Source organism: Poecilia reticulata, chromosome 8 (assembly GCF_904066995.2).
Source record: "Poecilia reticulata chromosome 8, P_reticulata-male-v2, whole genome shotgun sequence".
Classification (NCBI taxonomy): Eukaryota; Metazoa; Chordata; class Actinopteri; order Cyprinodontiformes; family Poeciliidae; genus Poecilia; species Poecilia reticulata.
Genome location: NC_088837.1, coordinates 10,475,550 through 10,491,879, shown reverse-complemented (window position 1 = coordinate 10,491,879; position 16,330 = coordinate 10,475,550). Strand labels below are relative to the sequence as shown.

The following is a 16,330-nucleotide window of genomic DNA, read 5'->3' as shown; positions in this document are numbered from 1 at the left end:
AGTGTGTGCTGGGTTTCTTTTTGTTTGCATCAAAGGAGGATGCAACAAGTACAGAGCAAAAAATGTCTCTGAAAGATTCAACTTGTTTCTTTGGTTTTTTTTATTCAAGTTTAATAAATGAACTTGCTCCATTTTTATTGCAGTGTTATGACAGGCTGCAAACTGAGCCTGGTATAAAAATACAAAAGCAGTAACAATAAGAGTTCAATGCTGTTCAAAAGCTGGAAACTTTATATTCAAGTACTTCCACATGATCATCTTTACACCCACTGAGGACATGGAAAACTCGATACAACTGAAAAAAGGCTATTTTTATGTTTTAATAAATATCAATTTTCTTTTTTTAAATGGTGTAATGAGTCAGTTTCAAATCCATTGTCTTCATAATTCCAGTTTCTTATTGCAACAAGTTATCCTTATAGCTTAAAAACATTACTTGCCCTAACTATTTCAATCTATTTAATGCACCTTTGATTTGTTAAAGGGGCAGTGTTATGTATTTTCCAGGCACCTAGTGCCATTTTTTTTTAGCAAATCAAGTAACTATGTTACCTTCAGTTGTAAATTTGACTTTGTAATTTAATGCTTTGAAATTAGGCCTCTGTCTCTTTAAGATACTCTGCATTTCAAGAAGTCACAACCATGCTCCACGCTTAACGTCTTTACCAGCATTGCACAGAGCAGCAGCTGGTATAATGAGCTCAGCAGATGTGCAGTTCCACCAGGTGTTTGCTAATTGCAGCTGGCTAGTCTGAAGGAGCTAAGCAAGAAGCTCTGTAATGCTCTGAAGGTTGGAAATTGCAGCTCCGAGGAACAGCTTTGTCATCAACGCTGGCCCATCACAGCTTGAGTAAAAGATTCCTCAAGCATGTATGAAAGGATCAAAGCAACACTCCAGGTATGTTTTTATAACATCATAACACGATACAAAGCTCAAAAAAGTCCATTTAACATAATACTGCCCCTTTAAGTTTACCCCATCAAAAATGTAAACCAAGGAAAAGATGCAGGAAAGCAGAGATGACCTTTCTTTGCTACAAACTACCGAAGCTAGAAAGATGAAGTTAACTGAGGTTTGATGTTTTAAAGCTGCAGAAGGTCTGTAAACATCAGTAGATCCAGTTGTTGGCGCTGCTCTCCCAGCGGTGGAGCTCGCCCTGACGGAACCAGAGACCGATTTCCTTCTGGGCGCTCTCCACCGAGTCGCTGCCATGGATCACATTCCTGAAAACAAGGAGTGAAAGTTGCTCCTCTGATTATCATCCTGACGCAAAATGAACAAGTACTTTCTGAAAACATGACAATGTAAAAAAAGTAATACAATTGACCTTTTTTTTTAACCAACAATATATCCTCACAATGACTTTAAAGGATTTCTGAGATTGTTATTTCAAGGCTTACTATCCTGCAGTTTATTTTTATCCAGTATAACTGTTAGCATGTTCCCACGGATAAAACACTGAGATCAGACCCATAACTTGCAGAGTAAGGTGATGAAATGACTTACCTGCCCACTTCCACACAGAAATCTCCCCGGATGGTTCCCGGCAGTGAGTCTGCAGGATTGGTCTCGCCTAGCATCTTGCGAGCGGTCTTCACAACATCTAAACCCTGCCACACCTACGCAAAAAACAGGACACTTTGAAACACAACACATCAAAACGTTGCTGAGAAACCCGTTGAGGAAACCCACCATTGCAACAACTGGTCCAGAACTCATGTAGCTTATTAGGGTGCTGTAGAAAGGCTTGCTCCTCAGCTCCCAGTAGTGTTCGCTTAGCAGCTCCTCAGACGCCTGGTGTGCAACCAAGACAAACGCATTCATTTACCAGATTGTATTTCTGATCCACTGCGCTAACCCTCCGCAGCATTTCAACCACAAGTGAGTACCTTTATAAGCTTAAGAGCAACAAGTTTGAAGCCTCTCTTCTCAAAACGACGCACTATTTCTCCCACCAGTTTCCGCTGCACACCGTCCGGCTTCACGGCGATGAAGGTGCGTTCGTTCACTCCCGTCCAGCCTGAAACGGCACACAAGGAACTGTTTAACTTGAGCATAGCAAGTTGAGGCCAACGACAACTGAGGCCAAAGGTATCAAACTCAAACCAGCATTCCAAACTCGACACTGAATTTCCAGCAAGCATATTAAAAGATTATGTCATTAGAATAGAATACTTTATTGTTTCTCAAGTTGGAAATACAGTTGCAGGGTTTCCCCCAGAAAACTTGCTAAGCCTGGTGCTCCGAGCTCTAGGGCAGTCATCCATGTTTTTAAGTTAAAATTTTTTTTTAATTGACAGAAAATTTGGAAATATCACTTGACAACTATGCATTATTGGAAGACTGGAAGATAAGTTAATACCTAAACTCCAACTATAAGGTCCTAAAAAAGGCAATCATAAAAATAAAAAAAACACAAATAAATTAACATTGCAAAGCCTGGAGAGGACACAGGTAAAGTCTGGTGGCCCGCCAGGCTTATAATACACTGTGGGAAACCCTGAATTGGATTATCAAGTAAATCTTTATCATTAAACAGTCATTGTCTGTGTTACCTAATTTTAATTATGTTCTTTGTTTACCAATTTTCTACATAAAAACCTTCTTCGCTGAATATGATGTTAATGACCTATTATACAAAGGTGAAACTATAAAATATGACAATATTAAGTCATTCTAGAATTTCTGAAGGCAACTGGTTGCATAAATAAACAATGCATCTAACAAATAAATCCTAAAATAATCAGGTTTGGGGTCGGCACTGACAGATCCAGCCTTGGTGTTCTCATCCATTGATTAGCATCGCCCCCTAGTGGACACCTATAAAAATGCTGACATTCACAATTTGAAATTAAACTTGCATCTCCATAAGCTTTATGCAAGCTTTTCGTATTCCAATATTTGCATGCGCATTAGCAGCTCTGTAGCATATTCTGCACAGCAGCTGGATTTAAAACAAAGTACCTGCAGCAGGTGCTCAAAGATCTGCACATCGACATCATTTCAAGCCACACCCCCGCACTCCCCGCTGTCCAAACCAGAAGTTAGGGACCTCACCGGTTTCATCAATCCGCGCCTGTTTGGGAATCAGATCTTCCAGTTCCTGCAGATCTCGCTGTGACCTTTTTGTCGGCCTCATTGTGGGCGCTCTGTCTGCAGCAGCCTATCAGATCCCGCAGTCTGCGCACGAGTACAAATCTTCCCAATAAGCAGCGCGCGAACTCCTGAGCTAATAATAGGATGATGAATCAACTTTTCTGACAATGAGGAGCGGAACGCATGAGCCAAGCTGCATGCTGTTAGACCCGCGGCTGAGACAACACGCTAGTTAGTAATATTTTATTAGTTCGGGTTGTTTTAGTCACATTTAGCAGTCTGAACATTGCATTAGCAGTCTAATGCAACGCTCCAGTTAAAGTTGGAGAGCTTCTTAACTCTACTGTACCGGGTATAAGTGCTGCCTTCGGCTAACCGAGGAGGCGACTCTGACCCACCAGCATCTCCTGGAAACTGAAAATATCACTTGGTAAAACTCAAAGCGAGGCTCGGAAAACCACCAACTAGCGACTAAAATACATGTAACACCAACCTGACTGGAAGACTTGGGCAAAAATAGACAGAAACAGGCAGATCATTGTCGATGCAGGACGGAGCACACTGTAGTCTGGGAGAATGAAGTAGGGAGGAGAGCTACGTCACGTTGCTAAGGAATGCTCCAAAGCGCGAGCCTGTATGGCAAACCCATAAATATTTAATAGGTACACTAGGCTCTACGAAGCAAAAATCCTTCATTTTGAGTTTTCTTCTACAAATTAGAGCCATTTCTAGTTTTTTTTTAGATCCCTAGCTTGCCAAACTACAATAATAGAGGCTCCTTATATTTTTTGTTGATTGATAAACTTGCAACAGTATCAAAACATGCAACAGTCGTAGTCATAAATATTAAGCATCTTCAATATAAAACTAATTACTTGAACTTAAAACATCCCTCTGCTGCCTCCACATTTGGATGAATGTAGAAGCTTCTGAGTTAAAAGCTGTTAAAAGATGTGAAGGTGTTTGTAGAGAACAGATTTTGTAATAGATTAGAATAAGTGAAATGTAACTCCATCATTATGGGGTTTTTTTTGTTGGTTTTTTTTAAAACAGTGTTTGTGTTTATTTTTATAGTTCATAGTCTGTACATAAATCCCCATGGAAAAAAACTTAAGATTCCACTGCATTTCTATTTTTACAGAGATAATTTTTTTGTACAAGTCATTTTTGTGCAATGTGCTGCAACTGACAGCGACAGTCTTCATACGGTTTGTCCAGGATTCAAACCTGGAACCTTCTTGCTGCAGGGCAGCAGTACAAAACAGCAGCAAATTAATTTAATAAAGAAAACAAACATCACTTGAAGGAGCCGATTTGATCCCACTTTTAATATTTAGCACATACAAACATACATGGTTCTCTATGAGATTATAAAGAAACCTTATTTGAGTCCAGCACTCGGCAGCAGCTCAAACGAGTCCTTGAAAAGACCATTCTGGTTCACACCGCTGTCCCCTCTTTCCTCCGATTCTCTTCTTCTTGTCTGCGGAAATATTCTACGTTGAACACCACATTCCTCTGTAAGGGCAAGGCCGGCTCCTCTGTCACCATCCTGCCTCCAGCTCTCCCACGCTGTGCCAGGATCATGGCACGGAGCAGGGGAGGGTAGGGGACGTAGCGGAGCGGAGGCTCCGGGAGGGGCTGGAAGTCCTTGAACTGCTGCTCCATGTCTTTGGGAATCAGGCGCCAGTCGTGGTACATCACCTTCTCCACCGCCTTCACCTCTTTTTCCTGTTTGCCTATCAAGTACATTTTATTTATAGAGTAGTTATGATTTTTAATATGTGCATCTTTATCACAACAAAAAGACATTACTAATAATTTGAATTATTTGGATTAATTGTGTCACTTTACAGCCACAAACTATGTTTTTTTTCCCTCATGGTGCAGGAACACTATATCCTAGGTTTTTAATGTTTTACAAAGACATCTTTACATATATTTTCTAAAAGAAAACGTGCATCCTGTTATGATACTCCTAAATACAATTCAGTGCAATGAATTCTCTCCAAACATCACCTTGTGTCTGACTGGCATGTGGTTTATTTTTTAGTGTAAAGAATGTGAAGGTCTCAGATGTTTGTTAAAGAACAATAGGAAACAAAATCTTGATACAAAAAGATTTTGCATCAAACGCAGTTTGTGGTTCTAATGTAACAAGAGGTATGAAAACCTTTGCAAGACTCAGTAACTGATGCAGTCATTTTTAAAGCCAAATGTAAACGCGATTAATTTTTTTCAGCGTTAGATACTAAGCCACCTTTTTTATGTCCAACAGTAAATATTCATACAGCATCCAGGATCCTTATAAATAAGAAAAAGCTCAACAGAGATTAAGATTACCTTTATATGTGAGGATTCCCCATGCTTCGCCATGATCCATGTTCTATAAAAGTAAAGAGAACAGATGATTTCTAAGTTTGTGTTTTTTCACAAAACAAACATTTATTGACCTGCAAACTCAACACTCAACAGCATTGATGCAAAGGTTGAATTATTCAGCAGAGGCTGGCCTTAATTGAGACACATTTTTATAACTTTTATGGTAGTGTTTTTAGCATTGTTACATAATGGTGAGTCATTAATCTGCTATACACTTAGCACTAGAAGAAAATAACATTTTTATTAGTGAAAAAGAATCTCAGCTGGATATTGAAATCAATTGGGCTGAGGCTTTTGGACAATAAAAGGTGCTCTGCAATGCCTCACAACAGTATATCTCCCGTTTGTTCTGAATCAAAGATGAAAATGACCGACTGGAAGCTGCACAAGTATTTTATCCATATGCATATTTCCTCCTTTGAGTCTTCACATTTAGGTAGGATGTGCACAGCTTATTCGCCATTTATTTTAAGGTAGACATCCCTTATGTGTGTTTGTTACAGAAAAGCTCAATTTTAGCTTCAACTAATAAAAAGCATGATGTTTCTGTTAAATTCCCAAAACAGATTAGAATGCTCAGCATTCACGTTTGTGATGGTAGGAGAGGAAAGGCCTGATCAACCGAAATTAATCATGTATAAACAAATAAAAGCAAGACAGCTTCACTGGTACAGTGTGTACAGTGCTGTCCTCCACTGCCAGCTCACCTCAGCTGTGTAGTCCACCTTGACCTTGGTAATTTCCCAGTAGCTGGGTTCTGGGTGTTCCTCCAACCAGGATTTACGGGTGAACATGCGGCCGACTCCGAACAGCCTCATCCCCGCTAGCAGGGAGAAGAGGCGGCTCTCCCTGCGGACGTCCTGCCAGGCCAACACGGGCAGCATCTTCCCAGTGAGAGGTCGCCTCATATTCTCGTAGTCCAGGGCGTACTTCTGCGACTCCTTCGGCCGAGACTTCAGCTCCCGGTACGCCCGGATCTTCCGAGCCATTTCTGCGATGAGACGGAGCCGCTTCTTTTTCACCATGATTGCAAGTGGACAAACACCCAGTCACAGTGTACCCTGAGGACAAAAATGGTTGTTACATCAACCTGGTTGGGGCGGAAATTGTGTGAGCGTTGCAGATTTCGGTGCTACAAACACATTAAAATTATTGATAAGAGTCAGTAAACGGTAACCACCTGGTATATATAAAATATATTAGTTCCAATGCCTGAAACTGACCAAAGAAATTAACTCCTAGTTGACCTCAGTGAGCAAAGCACACATTTTCCGCACACAAGGTCCGTTCATAAATAGTCCCTGAAAGAACTGCGATTACAATTTGGTTCCGCAGCAGAGAAATTCTGGTTCCAGATACTACTAATACCCATACAAATACTAATAAGTCTTATTTCTTTTTATGTGCAAATTTGATTTAATAGATTATACTTTTAAATTAAGTAGACAACAGATAACATGGCTACTTTAAATTATTCAAAAAGAAAGCTTTTTATTTGCGAAGTATGAATGTCTTACGGATTTATCCAAGTGTTTGTTTTTTTTGCTTCTTCTTTCAGCCAAAAGATTAACGTTAACTGGACTTTATTATCTTAAATAATAATTAGAAAAATATATTTCATTCATTTTCAGGACAGATTATGAAAAAAGAAACAGAACATTTGCTGAATCTCTTCAATCAAATTAACAGTGTTGGCTAAAACCCTTTTATATTTAAGAAATTTTCTCATTAGAACATTTTCAATTTGGCAAATTTTAAGCGCCACAAATAAAATAGAAAAGGGGTTGATAATTTTTTTACCCAATAAACACTAAAATTTTAGTTTTTCTATGGAATTGCGAGCGGATGACGAAGAGGTGATCTGGTGCCCATCAGACAAAGGACAAGAGAAATGAAATTGGGGTTAAAAAAAGGAAAAGAAATTCGAAAAAGCGCTAGTGGCGCGCGGGGCTTAAAATAGCGCACGAGAAGTCTGACCCTCAGGACTGAAAATATATTTGTTCACTGCTGCTTTTGACCAAACAGTCTGGTCAATAAAAATGTTTGAAACATGTTCGTCTTTTTTGCCTTTAATAAGTGTATTTTAGCTTTTTTTTCTTTTATGCCATGCTTTTGGCTTAGGCTTGATATTTTATTTCTTCTTTCTTTCGGCGTTTTAAACTTTGGACTGCCTTGTTTACGAAGGGTGCTATTTAAGGCCGCCTTGCCTTAAGGTCGGAGACTTGTTTTTTCTTCCCTTCGGTTAATTCCTGAACACACTGCCACATTTGAATGCTGACATTTTTACAATTTATTTTAAACTCTCTGATTATGGCATTAGATGTTGCTTTGTTACCGCCTAGATGAGTCAGTATTTCAAAATGTTGTCAGCCTGACTACTCCGATAAGGTTTGGTTTGCTATTCTACATATTTAGAAAATTGATTTTTATTTGTTCATGGGAGGCTCAAAGCCTAAAAACTATTTTTGCAAACAATTTCAGACTGAGGTAAAAAAAAAATTCTAGCTTGTTTTGAATTCTTTTTCTTTTCTTTTATCTTTATGTTGCCTTCTTGTTGCCAGAAAGATAATGTTTAATTAATATTTTACCAAGCGGCCAAATTAGTCAGCAATTTTTTTTTTTAGCAGTATTTATGCTCCATAAAATGCAAACATGGGAGCAATTTAATTAATAGCAGTGCTGCTTTGTTTGATTTTTGCTATTAATTCAATTGATTTTGAATTCGGGTGTTCTATCAGACAAAGCTACAAGTGACTGTAATTACACATGTCGTTAGCTGGTATGCAGGTTCAAACCTCCCTTAGCTCCTCCTGTATTTGTTTACACGGTCACACTGGCAGAAAGTAGGTCATGGAAAAACGAAACGAAGCGAGTCACCTCTTCGCTTCTTGTGTGTTAACCGTCTAGTAATACCCGGAATCAAAGGAACACCGACCCCGTGGATTAGTCGGGTTTATGTGTCACTAGAGGCCAGTTTAACAGGTAACGACTCTACTTTTTATCCATCCTGGGTGGATGTGTGCTAACAGCTGCTAGCCGCGCAATGCTAGCTCTTTTTATGCATCAGTAGGAACATTCTTCGCTCTGGTTGTGCAATAAGTCGCGACACACAACAATTTGGTGATTTATACAAGCATAAATGGTAGCGAACAAGTAATTCGAAGTCACGACTTTATTTTTTATTATATTTTTAAGACGAAGCTCAATCCGAGCAGTTGGCTTGCATTAGCTGCTCTGTTAGCTCAAGGCTAAGAAGCTGGTGAAGCTGGGGAAGAAAACGTTAAATGTTATAATAGTGGGTGTTCTTTTTTTATTTGTGTTAAATGATATATATGGTTTTGCTGTGTGAATGCGAATGATCTGTTGCTTTACACGGATTCGATATTTTGGTAATAGCCAGGCTATTTTATAAGCCAAAACACCCGATTTTAATGTAAGAATGAGAAACAATAAATTAGATATTTGGCTGGAAGTGCAACGAATAAAGGAAAAGGTCTTCATGAAAACAAAAATGATATACATCGCAATGCGAAATAAAATACATTTAATTGAGAAAAAGAATAAAAACGTAAACATTTCTCTTTAATTACTCCGGGTTTGTCGTTTTGTGGCCGCATTGTCTAAGAATATGATGCGTGTTTATATTAGTTTTATTGTGAAGAAGTTTAATAAAATAGAGGGTTTTACGTTTCTAGAAATTAGTTGGGATTTTTTAATTAAGCGTTTTTTGATCAGGGGCCTTTTCTTTACTTGAATGTGAAGGTCCAAAAGTGCCTCAATTGTATTTCTAAAAAATCTTAGTATATATAAACTATTACCTTAATATATCCTTAATTAGTTTAAATACATATATTATTTAATAAATATACAAAATATAAAGTTAGTAAAAAAAAAAAATCAAAAAATCAATGTAATTAATATGAAACTGACACACTTTGCAGGTTAACCAAACAAATGTTAGGGCCTACTTGACAAGTAGTAGCAGGAACTAAATCATATCCCACTGCACTACAACACAGGAACCTACTAATTAAACACTAAAATACATATTGCTCTCAAATATAATAGCTGCACATTTTTACTGAAAGAATTTTCATTTAAATAGTAGTTAATGCATAATTATCACATTTAAAGGCTTTTGATTTTTATTCCCATTAAATCCAGTTATTTAAAATTTTGTGTTCATTATCATGTTTGTAAACATATTTTATTACATGCTAATAGCTTACAGTGTTGCAAGTTTGACACTTAACTATGGAAGATGCTTTAAAATAAGGTTATATAATTAGAAAAAAAATAGGATAGCAAAGGGTTTGCTGCAAGGATGTGCAACTTATCAACTGATGTGAAATTACAACTGATTAGTAGTAATTTCAAAAAACAAATATTCTGTCACATTCTGCACCTTCTGTGAACCTTCTGCGCCAAAACATAGAAACCCAGGCAGAGGAAAATACTGTGAAATCAAGAATTTTAGATGTTAATCTAAGAAATCTGGGTTTGTGATCTAAGGAATCTTGTTGTTCCTTCAGAGTTTTTTTCACCCTCTACCTTTACATGTACAGTGAAAGAAAAGCCAGGACGGAGACTGTACCAGTCGCTGACTGTGACCCTCTGAGCCTAGGCTGGTCCTTAAAAGCCATGCTGTATAGTAATCAATTAATATATGCGTCTTTAGTTTAAGCTGCACTCAATGTCGATACATCCCTCAAATAGAGTCGGACATGTTGGTGTAAAAAACTTGGGAGGAAGAAGTTACGACGCATGCTGGTTTGTTTTCCTTCAGCCGCTGGACTAATGCTGCTCCTTAAACATCTGGACTAAACCCGGATCGAGTGGCGAAGCTCTTCTACTTGTTCGACTCGGCTACCATGTCAAGACGAAGCAGGAACAGCCGGGCTTGGCGTTACGTTTGGGGTGGGATACGAAGGGACGCCGACGCCCGGGCCCTCGTGTTGGCCTCTGAAGCTGAACAGTGGCGCTACGACCGGCTGGAGGTAAACCATTCAAAACCGGAAATCGTGTTGGTTCATGTGATGCAAAAAAGGGAAATGTCTGGTCTTTAAAAACTGCAGATTTGTGTTTTGATTCCCTGATGTGTTGAACATTAAGAGTTGTTCTTTAAAATCTCTCTGTAAAGTACAGTGATTCTGACTCCGAGGCGGACTACTCAGCCGTGATGGTTCCTCCGGTCCCCAGTGCTGTCCCTGTTACAGGAGAGTCTTACTGTGCCTGCGACTCCCAGGCAGAAACCAGCTACAACCCTCGCCTACGAGGATTTCACCAGGTCAAAGACTGCCACTGTGGAGAGGATGACCAAGGTACGAAAGCAGCTGCACAGTTTTAACAACAACCTCTAACATTTCAAACGGTTATTAAAAGCAGAGCAACAGTAGTTTTAAATCTTGAAATGGCTTTGCTAAACATATAGAACATTCTAGAAACTGCAGAAATCTAGAAATTTGAGTCAGAAAGACATATATGTTTGATATTTAGCACAAGTCCAGTCAACAATATTTGATTTCTTGTTTAATTTGCTGTCAACATGACCTCCGATGGTGCAGATTTCGACTGGGTTTGGGATGCAAGCAGCCGTTCGACTGCAACACTGCTGACCTGCGACAATCGCAAAGTGAGCTTCCACTCCGACTACAGCTGCGGCACGGCGGCCGTCCGCGGCTCCAGGGAGCTGGCGGACGGGCAGCATTTCTGGGAAATCAAAATGACGTCTCCGGTGTACGGAACAGACATGGTAAGCCTCCAGGATTTGTCGATAGCAGTGAGAGGAAAAAATAAAATGGAATTTCAGCTGATTTGTGTTGAAATTGTTATTTCTGGACAGATGGTTGGCATTGGGACATCTGATGTCAACTTGGACAAGTACAGGCACACGTTCTGCAGTTTGTTGGGGAAAGATGCAGACAGCTGGGGGCTCTCCTACACCGGTAAGCTCGACAGTGTTATCAGGGAACATATGTCTGCTTGAAACATTTTAAGAAAAGTGTGATGGGTTGTGTTTTCCAGGATTGCTGCATCATAAAGGAGACAAATTGAAGTTCTCCTCCCGCTTTGGACAAGGATCCATCATTGGAGTTCATCTGGACACGTGGCACGGCACACTCACTTTCTTCAAGAACCGGAAGTGTATTGGTCAGTAAAGTTCATGTTAATAGAGCTATTCCACGTTTTACCACATTACAACAAACCTAAATGTATATTATTCGAATTTCATATAATAGACTAACACAAAGTAATGCTTAATTCTGATGCAGAAGAAGGTCTTTTACAGGGTTTAAAAAAAAAAAAAAACTAGATTTTTCTTTAACTTCTTCTATGGTGACCAACAGGTGTATAAATGCGCAGCAAAAAAACGGCGCAAAAAAAATGCTGCAACCCTAAACAAAATTTTGAAACCACAGGAAATGGATTAAGGGGGAAAATACTGCAAACTCGCTCCACAAAAATGGAAGTTCTCCACACCACTAGGGGGTGTCAATCAACAAGTCACACAGGACCAAACTCTCAGTAAACCATAGGAATATTTAGATCTATATAGTAAAAACCGGACGTTCAGAAGACAGATGGAGAAAGGAAGGAAGAAAAGGTTGAGTTATACTTCAAGTCTTTTACAACATCAGAAACATCAGGATAATAATTTAAGTAGTATTGCCTACTCCAGACTCCCCCTAGTGGCCTGGAGCACTCCGGTTTGCAGTTGTTTTGGCTATTTGTGGCATTTTCTCTTTTTATTCCATTTCCTCTGATTGCAGCATTTTTTCTTGTTGTTGCTGCAGTTTTACAGTGTTTTTCTGTTGCATTTGTGTTAGTGTGTTGTGGAGTTTGCATCATCCATGAATTTGGAGCACATTTCACTGTTTGCTATGCATTTCCACCTGTTGCCCACCTTACTCTTTACTTGTGTACCCCAAAATAAAATCCAGTCATAATTTTATTTTATTTTTTTTACTTCAGGTGTTGCTGCCACAGAGCTGCACAATAAGAGGTTTTATCCGATGGCGTGTTCCACCGCGGCCAAGAGCAGCATGAAAGTCATCAGGTCTTGCTCCACGCCGACCTCTCTGCTGTACCTCTGCTGCGCCCGCCTCCGCCGCCTGCTCCCGGACTGCATGGACACGCTGGATGTGTTGCCTCTGCCGCCGGGCCTGCGCCAGGTCCTCCACAACAAGCTGGGCTGGGTGCTCAGTCTGAACAGCGGGGCCACGGAGGAGACCACAGAAGGGCCCGAGCGGTCCCCGCATTTACCCGCAACCCTGCCGGCCGAACCGTCGTTCTCCGAGAGTGACTCGGAGGGCTGCGCGTCCGACCCCGAGGCCTGCCAGAGGAAGAGATGCCGCTGGACGTGACTGGAAAGCTCAGATCCCAGCTCCGCTTCAAAAGGTGCTCGCAGCGGCAAACCATGGCAGGGAGGAAAACCTCTGGGACTGACAGAGCAGAGCAGAGGGAGCCGTGCACCTTTACTGTGACTTCTTCCTCATGCTATTCGTGTCAGCATCCCAACATTTTCAGTCATCTGTAGAAATATATGACCATACTGTATAATCTACCACCGTTGTTGCCATTCTTATATGGGAATTAGTGAACTGCTGGGATGTGTAATGTACAGTGCAACACTGACATCAAGTAAGGCCAAATTTTGGTGGTCATCTTGGATATTTGAAAAAAAAAAAACGAAAAAAAAACTTGTTTTTCTTTGTGTGTGGTGTTAATCTAAATGTTCCTGGTGCATTACAGAAGCAACCTACCCACTTCATTGCTTCTCATCATTTTATTCTGTTGTCAAAGTGAAAAGCAGTGAATATTATTCGGTAAAATTAGATCCTTTTTAATTCTAGAAGTGGAAACATCATGAGTGCACTCTGCCTCTTTTTATCCTCTACTAACAAAACTATGTTTTTGTCTTTCTTGAAACAAACACGTAATTAGCACTGCTAAAGGCTTAACCTCCTTGTATCGTGGCAGCATTTATAAACCCATCTGTAGTTTTTAGCTCTTTTAGCGTCTACGTCAAACACATTTACGCACATTATTTATGTTTCACAACTTTTTAAAAATGTGATTTTCTATGCCAATGTATTTAACATTAAGCCTTTTGTACAGTTCCGTTTATGCAAAGATGTTTTTTTTAAATCATTATTTCCCTGTTTTCTCCTCTTTGGTCAGGTTTAGGTCTCAAACCATAGCGTTGTGGAATGTAAACCCTAACACTTTCCTGAGTTGTTTATTTTTACTCCACTATTTACTTTTGTCAACTTTTTGCTGTAGTTAAGAAAAAACGTCTGAACCTGTTGGTAAATTCAGGTTTGTAAATAAACTAAGAAAGTGTGGTCTCACCATCATCTAAGTGAAGTTTTCTCTGCTCTTCTCACTAATAAATCAAGTAATCTCAGCAAATATATTTTCCGTTTTATTTTCTGGGTGTGTAAACTTCTTTAACCCTCTGATGCGTAAGTGGGTCCTTTTTGACCCGGTGAGGTCATATTTTTGCAATATCTTTGTAATGAAAAGTTTTCCCATCACTTCATATTCCAGGTATTCCTCAAGAAACATGTTACTCATATCATGCAATTAAAATTTTTTAATTTACCTTTTATACATTTAAGAAATAGCATGTTTTATGTTACTACCCCATTCTTCCGTGAGTGGGTCCAAAATTTCCTATGGAATTTAATGGGAATCTTTGTTTCTTACCAACTGTTACCGTCAGGAAAAATTTTTTTTTGTGAACCAAACACACCGAGACCTAAGTGTCACCCCTGAATAATATTATTTTACACAGCAAGAACTCTTACATATAAATATTATCTTTATTTTTTATCTCACAAATGTGTTTGTGTGTCAATCGTGAGTACTGTGACAAAACCTGTTGATCAATGTGTTCAAGGTTCTTTCTTTTATCATCTCAATAAATAAAATAAAAAATCATAGCTGTAGAAATAAATGCATAAATAAATGAGCCAGAAAAGTATAGTGTCTTCTCTGGGTTGGGGAGGATGTCCTACCTCAAGTGGAGGAGTTCAAGTATCTCAGGATCTTGTTCACCAATGAGGGAAAAATGGAGCAGGAGATGGACAGGCGGATTGGTGCAGCGTCTGCAGTGAAGCGGGCGCTGTACCAATCTGTCGTGGTGAAGAGAGAGCTGAGCCAAAAAGCGAGGTCGATCTAAGTTCCTATCCTCATCTATGGTCATGTGCGTTGGGTCATGTCCAAAAGAACGGGGTCACGGATACAAGCGGCCAAAATTAGTTTTTCCTGTAGGGTGTCTGGGCTCTCCCTTAGAGATAGGGTGAGAAGGTCAGATATCCAGGAGGGACTCAGAATAGAGCTGCTGCTCCTTCATGTTGAGAGGAGCCAGTTGAGGTGACTCGGCATCTGCTCAGGATGCCTCTTGGACGCCTCCCTAGTGAGGTGCTCCGGGCATGTCCCACCAGGAGGAGGCCCCAGGGAAGACCCAGGACACACTGACGATTTTTCTCAGCTGGTCTGAGAACGCCATGGGTTCCCCCAGAGGAGCTGGAACAAGTGGCTGGGGAGAGCGAACTCTGAACCTCCTTACTTAGGCTGCTGACCCCAAGACCCGAAGATGGATGGATGGATGGTTGGATGGATAAATAAATAAATCACACACTCAAATGTGTGATACACATAGCATAACAGAATAGAGACAGTAATGTTAGCTAGCTTGGTTAGCTAGCTAGTTTCAAGAAACGTGCTCTTTTGCAGCCCACCCCCCCAAGCCCACACACACACCCCCACACACACATAATGGATGTTGTTAACATTGTCCATTATTGACATTTCATCATTGTTGTTGTAAAATTGCTGCTGTTGTCATTTTGTTTTAAAAATGTTCTACAAATTGTTCTAAAAACGTTTAAAAAAGTGAAAAATGAAAATATTTCAAACATGAAATAATTCTTGTGTGAAATAAAACACAGTAAAAAGTATTATACAAACATTATTTTGAATCAAAATGACAAAAGAAGCATAAAAACACATCGATTGTAATCCGGGTCAAAAAAGACCCACTCACGGAAGACTGTATAGTCAGTCACTCACGCTTCAGAGGGTTAAAGTTTAAAATTTTACCCAATAGCCTTGGCTACTACATGTGTAATGCGCCAGTTCGACGCTATGAAGCTTACCGGAAATTGCCTTCACTGTAAACATCAACCATCCTTCACTGCGAAGAGAAAAGTACCGAGCTGAACGAGTTGGCTGTGTATGTTAATTTAAAGTTTTGGAAGCGTTGCAAACACGGACTGGATGTCTTCTTCCAATTCTTCCGCCGCCATTGCTAAAACATCCTACAATGCTAAAACGGCACAGAAAATCGACGTTATTGTTCATTTATGACGTCATTGTTCATTTATGAAGTTGTGCCCAAGTCGTTCCCATGTTATATTGCCACGGTTTATTTTTATTTCGTTATTATTAATAGCGACTTGTCTTGTCCTCTCACCATCCTCCTGGCCGTGTGGTAGCAAGATAACTTTGAATTATCCTCCTGCCTCATTTGTCATAGTTCCAGATGTTTTTAGCTTTTTAAATCATAAGTAGGTGAACTGGAGCTAACTTTTTCCATGTATTTCAAATTTATTTATTCATTTTTTGACAATCCTGGGGTGACTGCAGCTCCTCCGAAATAACATCTCAGCAGTGATTGTTCAATGTCTCATGTCTATGCTTTTATTTTGAAGGTTTCTTTTCTTCTATCTTGACATTCGTCAGCTGATCAATTTCTGTTTACTGTTGAGAGCAATCAGTGATGATGTGAGTAGTGATATAAGTGAATAAGTGGATGTTAATTATCACTACTGACAGAGTTGGTTA

The 16,330-nt window shown here is 39.7% G+C and overlaps 3 protein-coding genes across 8 annotated transcripts; 1 reads left to right on the top strand and 2 right to left on the bottom strand.

Moving 5' to 3' along the window:
• Positions 1–82: 82 nt before the first annotated feature.
• nme3 (NME/NM23 nucleoside diphosphate kinase 3) lies at positions 83–3,734 on the bottom strand. 4 transcript variants are annotated; one of them, XM_081609859.1, is made up of 6 exons: positions 3,591–3,688; positions 3,447–3,511; positions 1,891–2,021; positions 1,694–1,795; positions 1,508–1,620; positions 83–1,224 (listed from the first exon to the last, which is right to left on the bottom strand). In XM_081609859.1, the coding sequence occupies exons 4-6, from the start codon at positions 1,718–1,720 to the stop codon at positions 1,110–1,112; spliced, it is 255 nt and encodes an 84-aa protein (XP_081465985.1). In that variant the 5' UTR covers positions 1,721–1,795; positions 1,891–2,021; positions 3,447–3,511; positions 3,591–3,688; the 3' UTR covers positions 83–1,109. The 4 variants fall into 4 exon arrangements, with proteins under 4 accessions (XP_081465985.1, XP_008414820.1, XP_008414819.1 ...); XM_008416598.3 differs by lacking the exon at positions 3,447–3,511 and having other exon boundaries at positions 3,591–3,734; XM_008416597.3 differs by lacking the exons at positions 3,447–3,511; positions 3,591–3,688 and adding an exon at positions 3,059–3,413.
• Positions 3,735–4,405: 671 nt separating this feature from the next.
• mrps34 (mitochondrial ribosomal protein S34) lies at positions 4,406–15,805 on the bottom strand. 3 transcript variants are annotated; one of them, XM_081609857.1, is made up of 4 exons: positions 15,643–15,805; positions 6,187–6,540; positions 5,441–5,483; positions 4,406–4,836 (listed from the first exon to the last, which is right to left on the bottom strand). In XM_081609857.1, exons 2-4 carry the CDS (start codon positions 6,502–6,504, stop codon positions 4,538–4,540), a joined length of 660 nt encoding a protein of 219 aa, XP_081465983.1. In that variant the 5' UTR covers positions 6,505–6,540; positions 15,643–15,805; the 3' UTR covers positions 4,406–4,537. The 3 variants fall into 3 exon arrangements, with proteins under 3 accessions (XP_081465983.1, XP_008414837.1, XP_017161664.1); XM_008416615.3 differs by lacking the exon at positions 15,643–15,805 and adding an exon at positions 6,660–6,817; XM_017306175.2 differs by lacking the exon at positions 15,643–15,805 and adding an exon at positions 6,703–6,811.
• Positions 8,231–13,891, top strand: spsb3a (splA/ryanodine receptor domain and SOCS box containing 3a). Its single transcript, XM_008416616.3, has 7 exons — positions 8,231–8,461; positions 10,266–10,476; positions 10,620–10,800; positions 11,044–11,231; positions 11,322–11,424; positions 11,504–11,629; positions 12,452–13,891. Exons 2-7 carry the CDS (start codon positions 10,351–10,353, stop codon positions 12,841–12,843), a joined length of 1,116 nt encoding a protein of 371 aa, XP_008414838.1. The 5' UTR covers positions 8,231–8,461; positions 10,266–10,350; the 3' UTR covers positions 12,844–13,891.
• Positions 15,806–16,330: the final 525 nt, after the last annotated feature.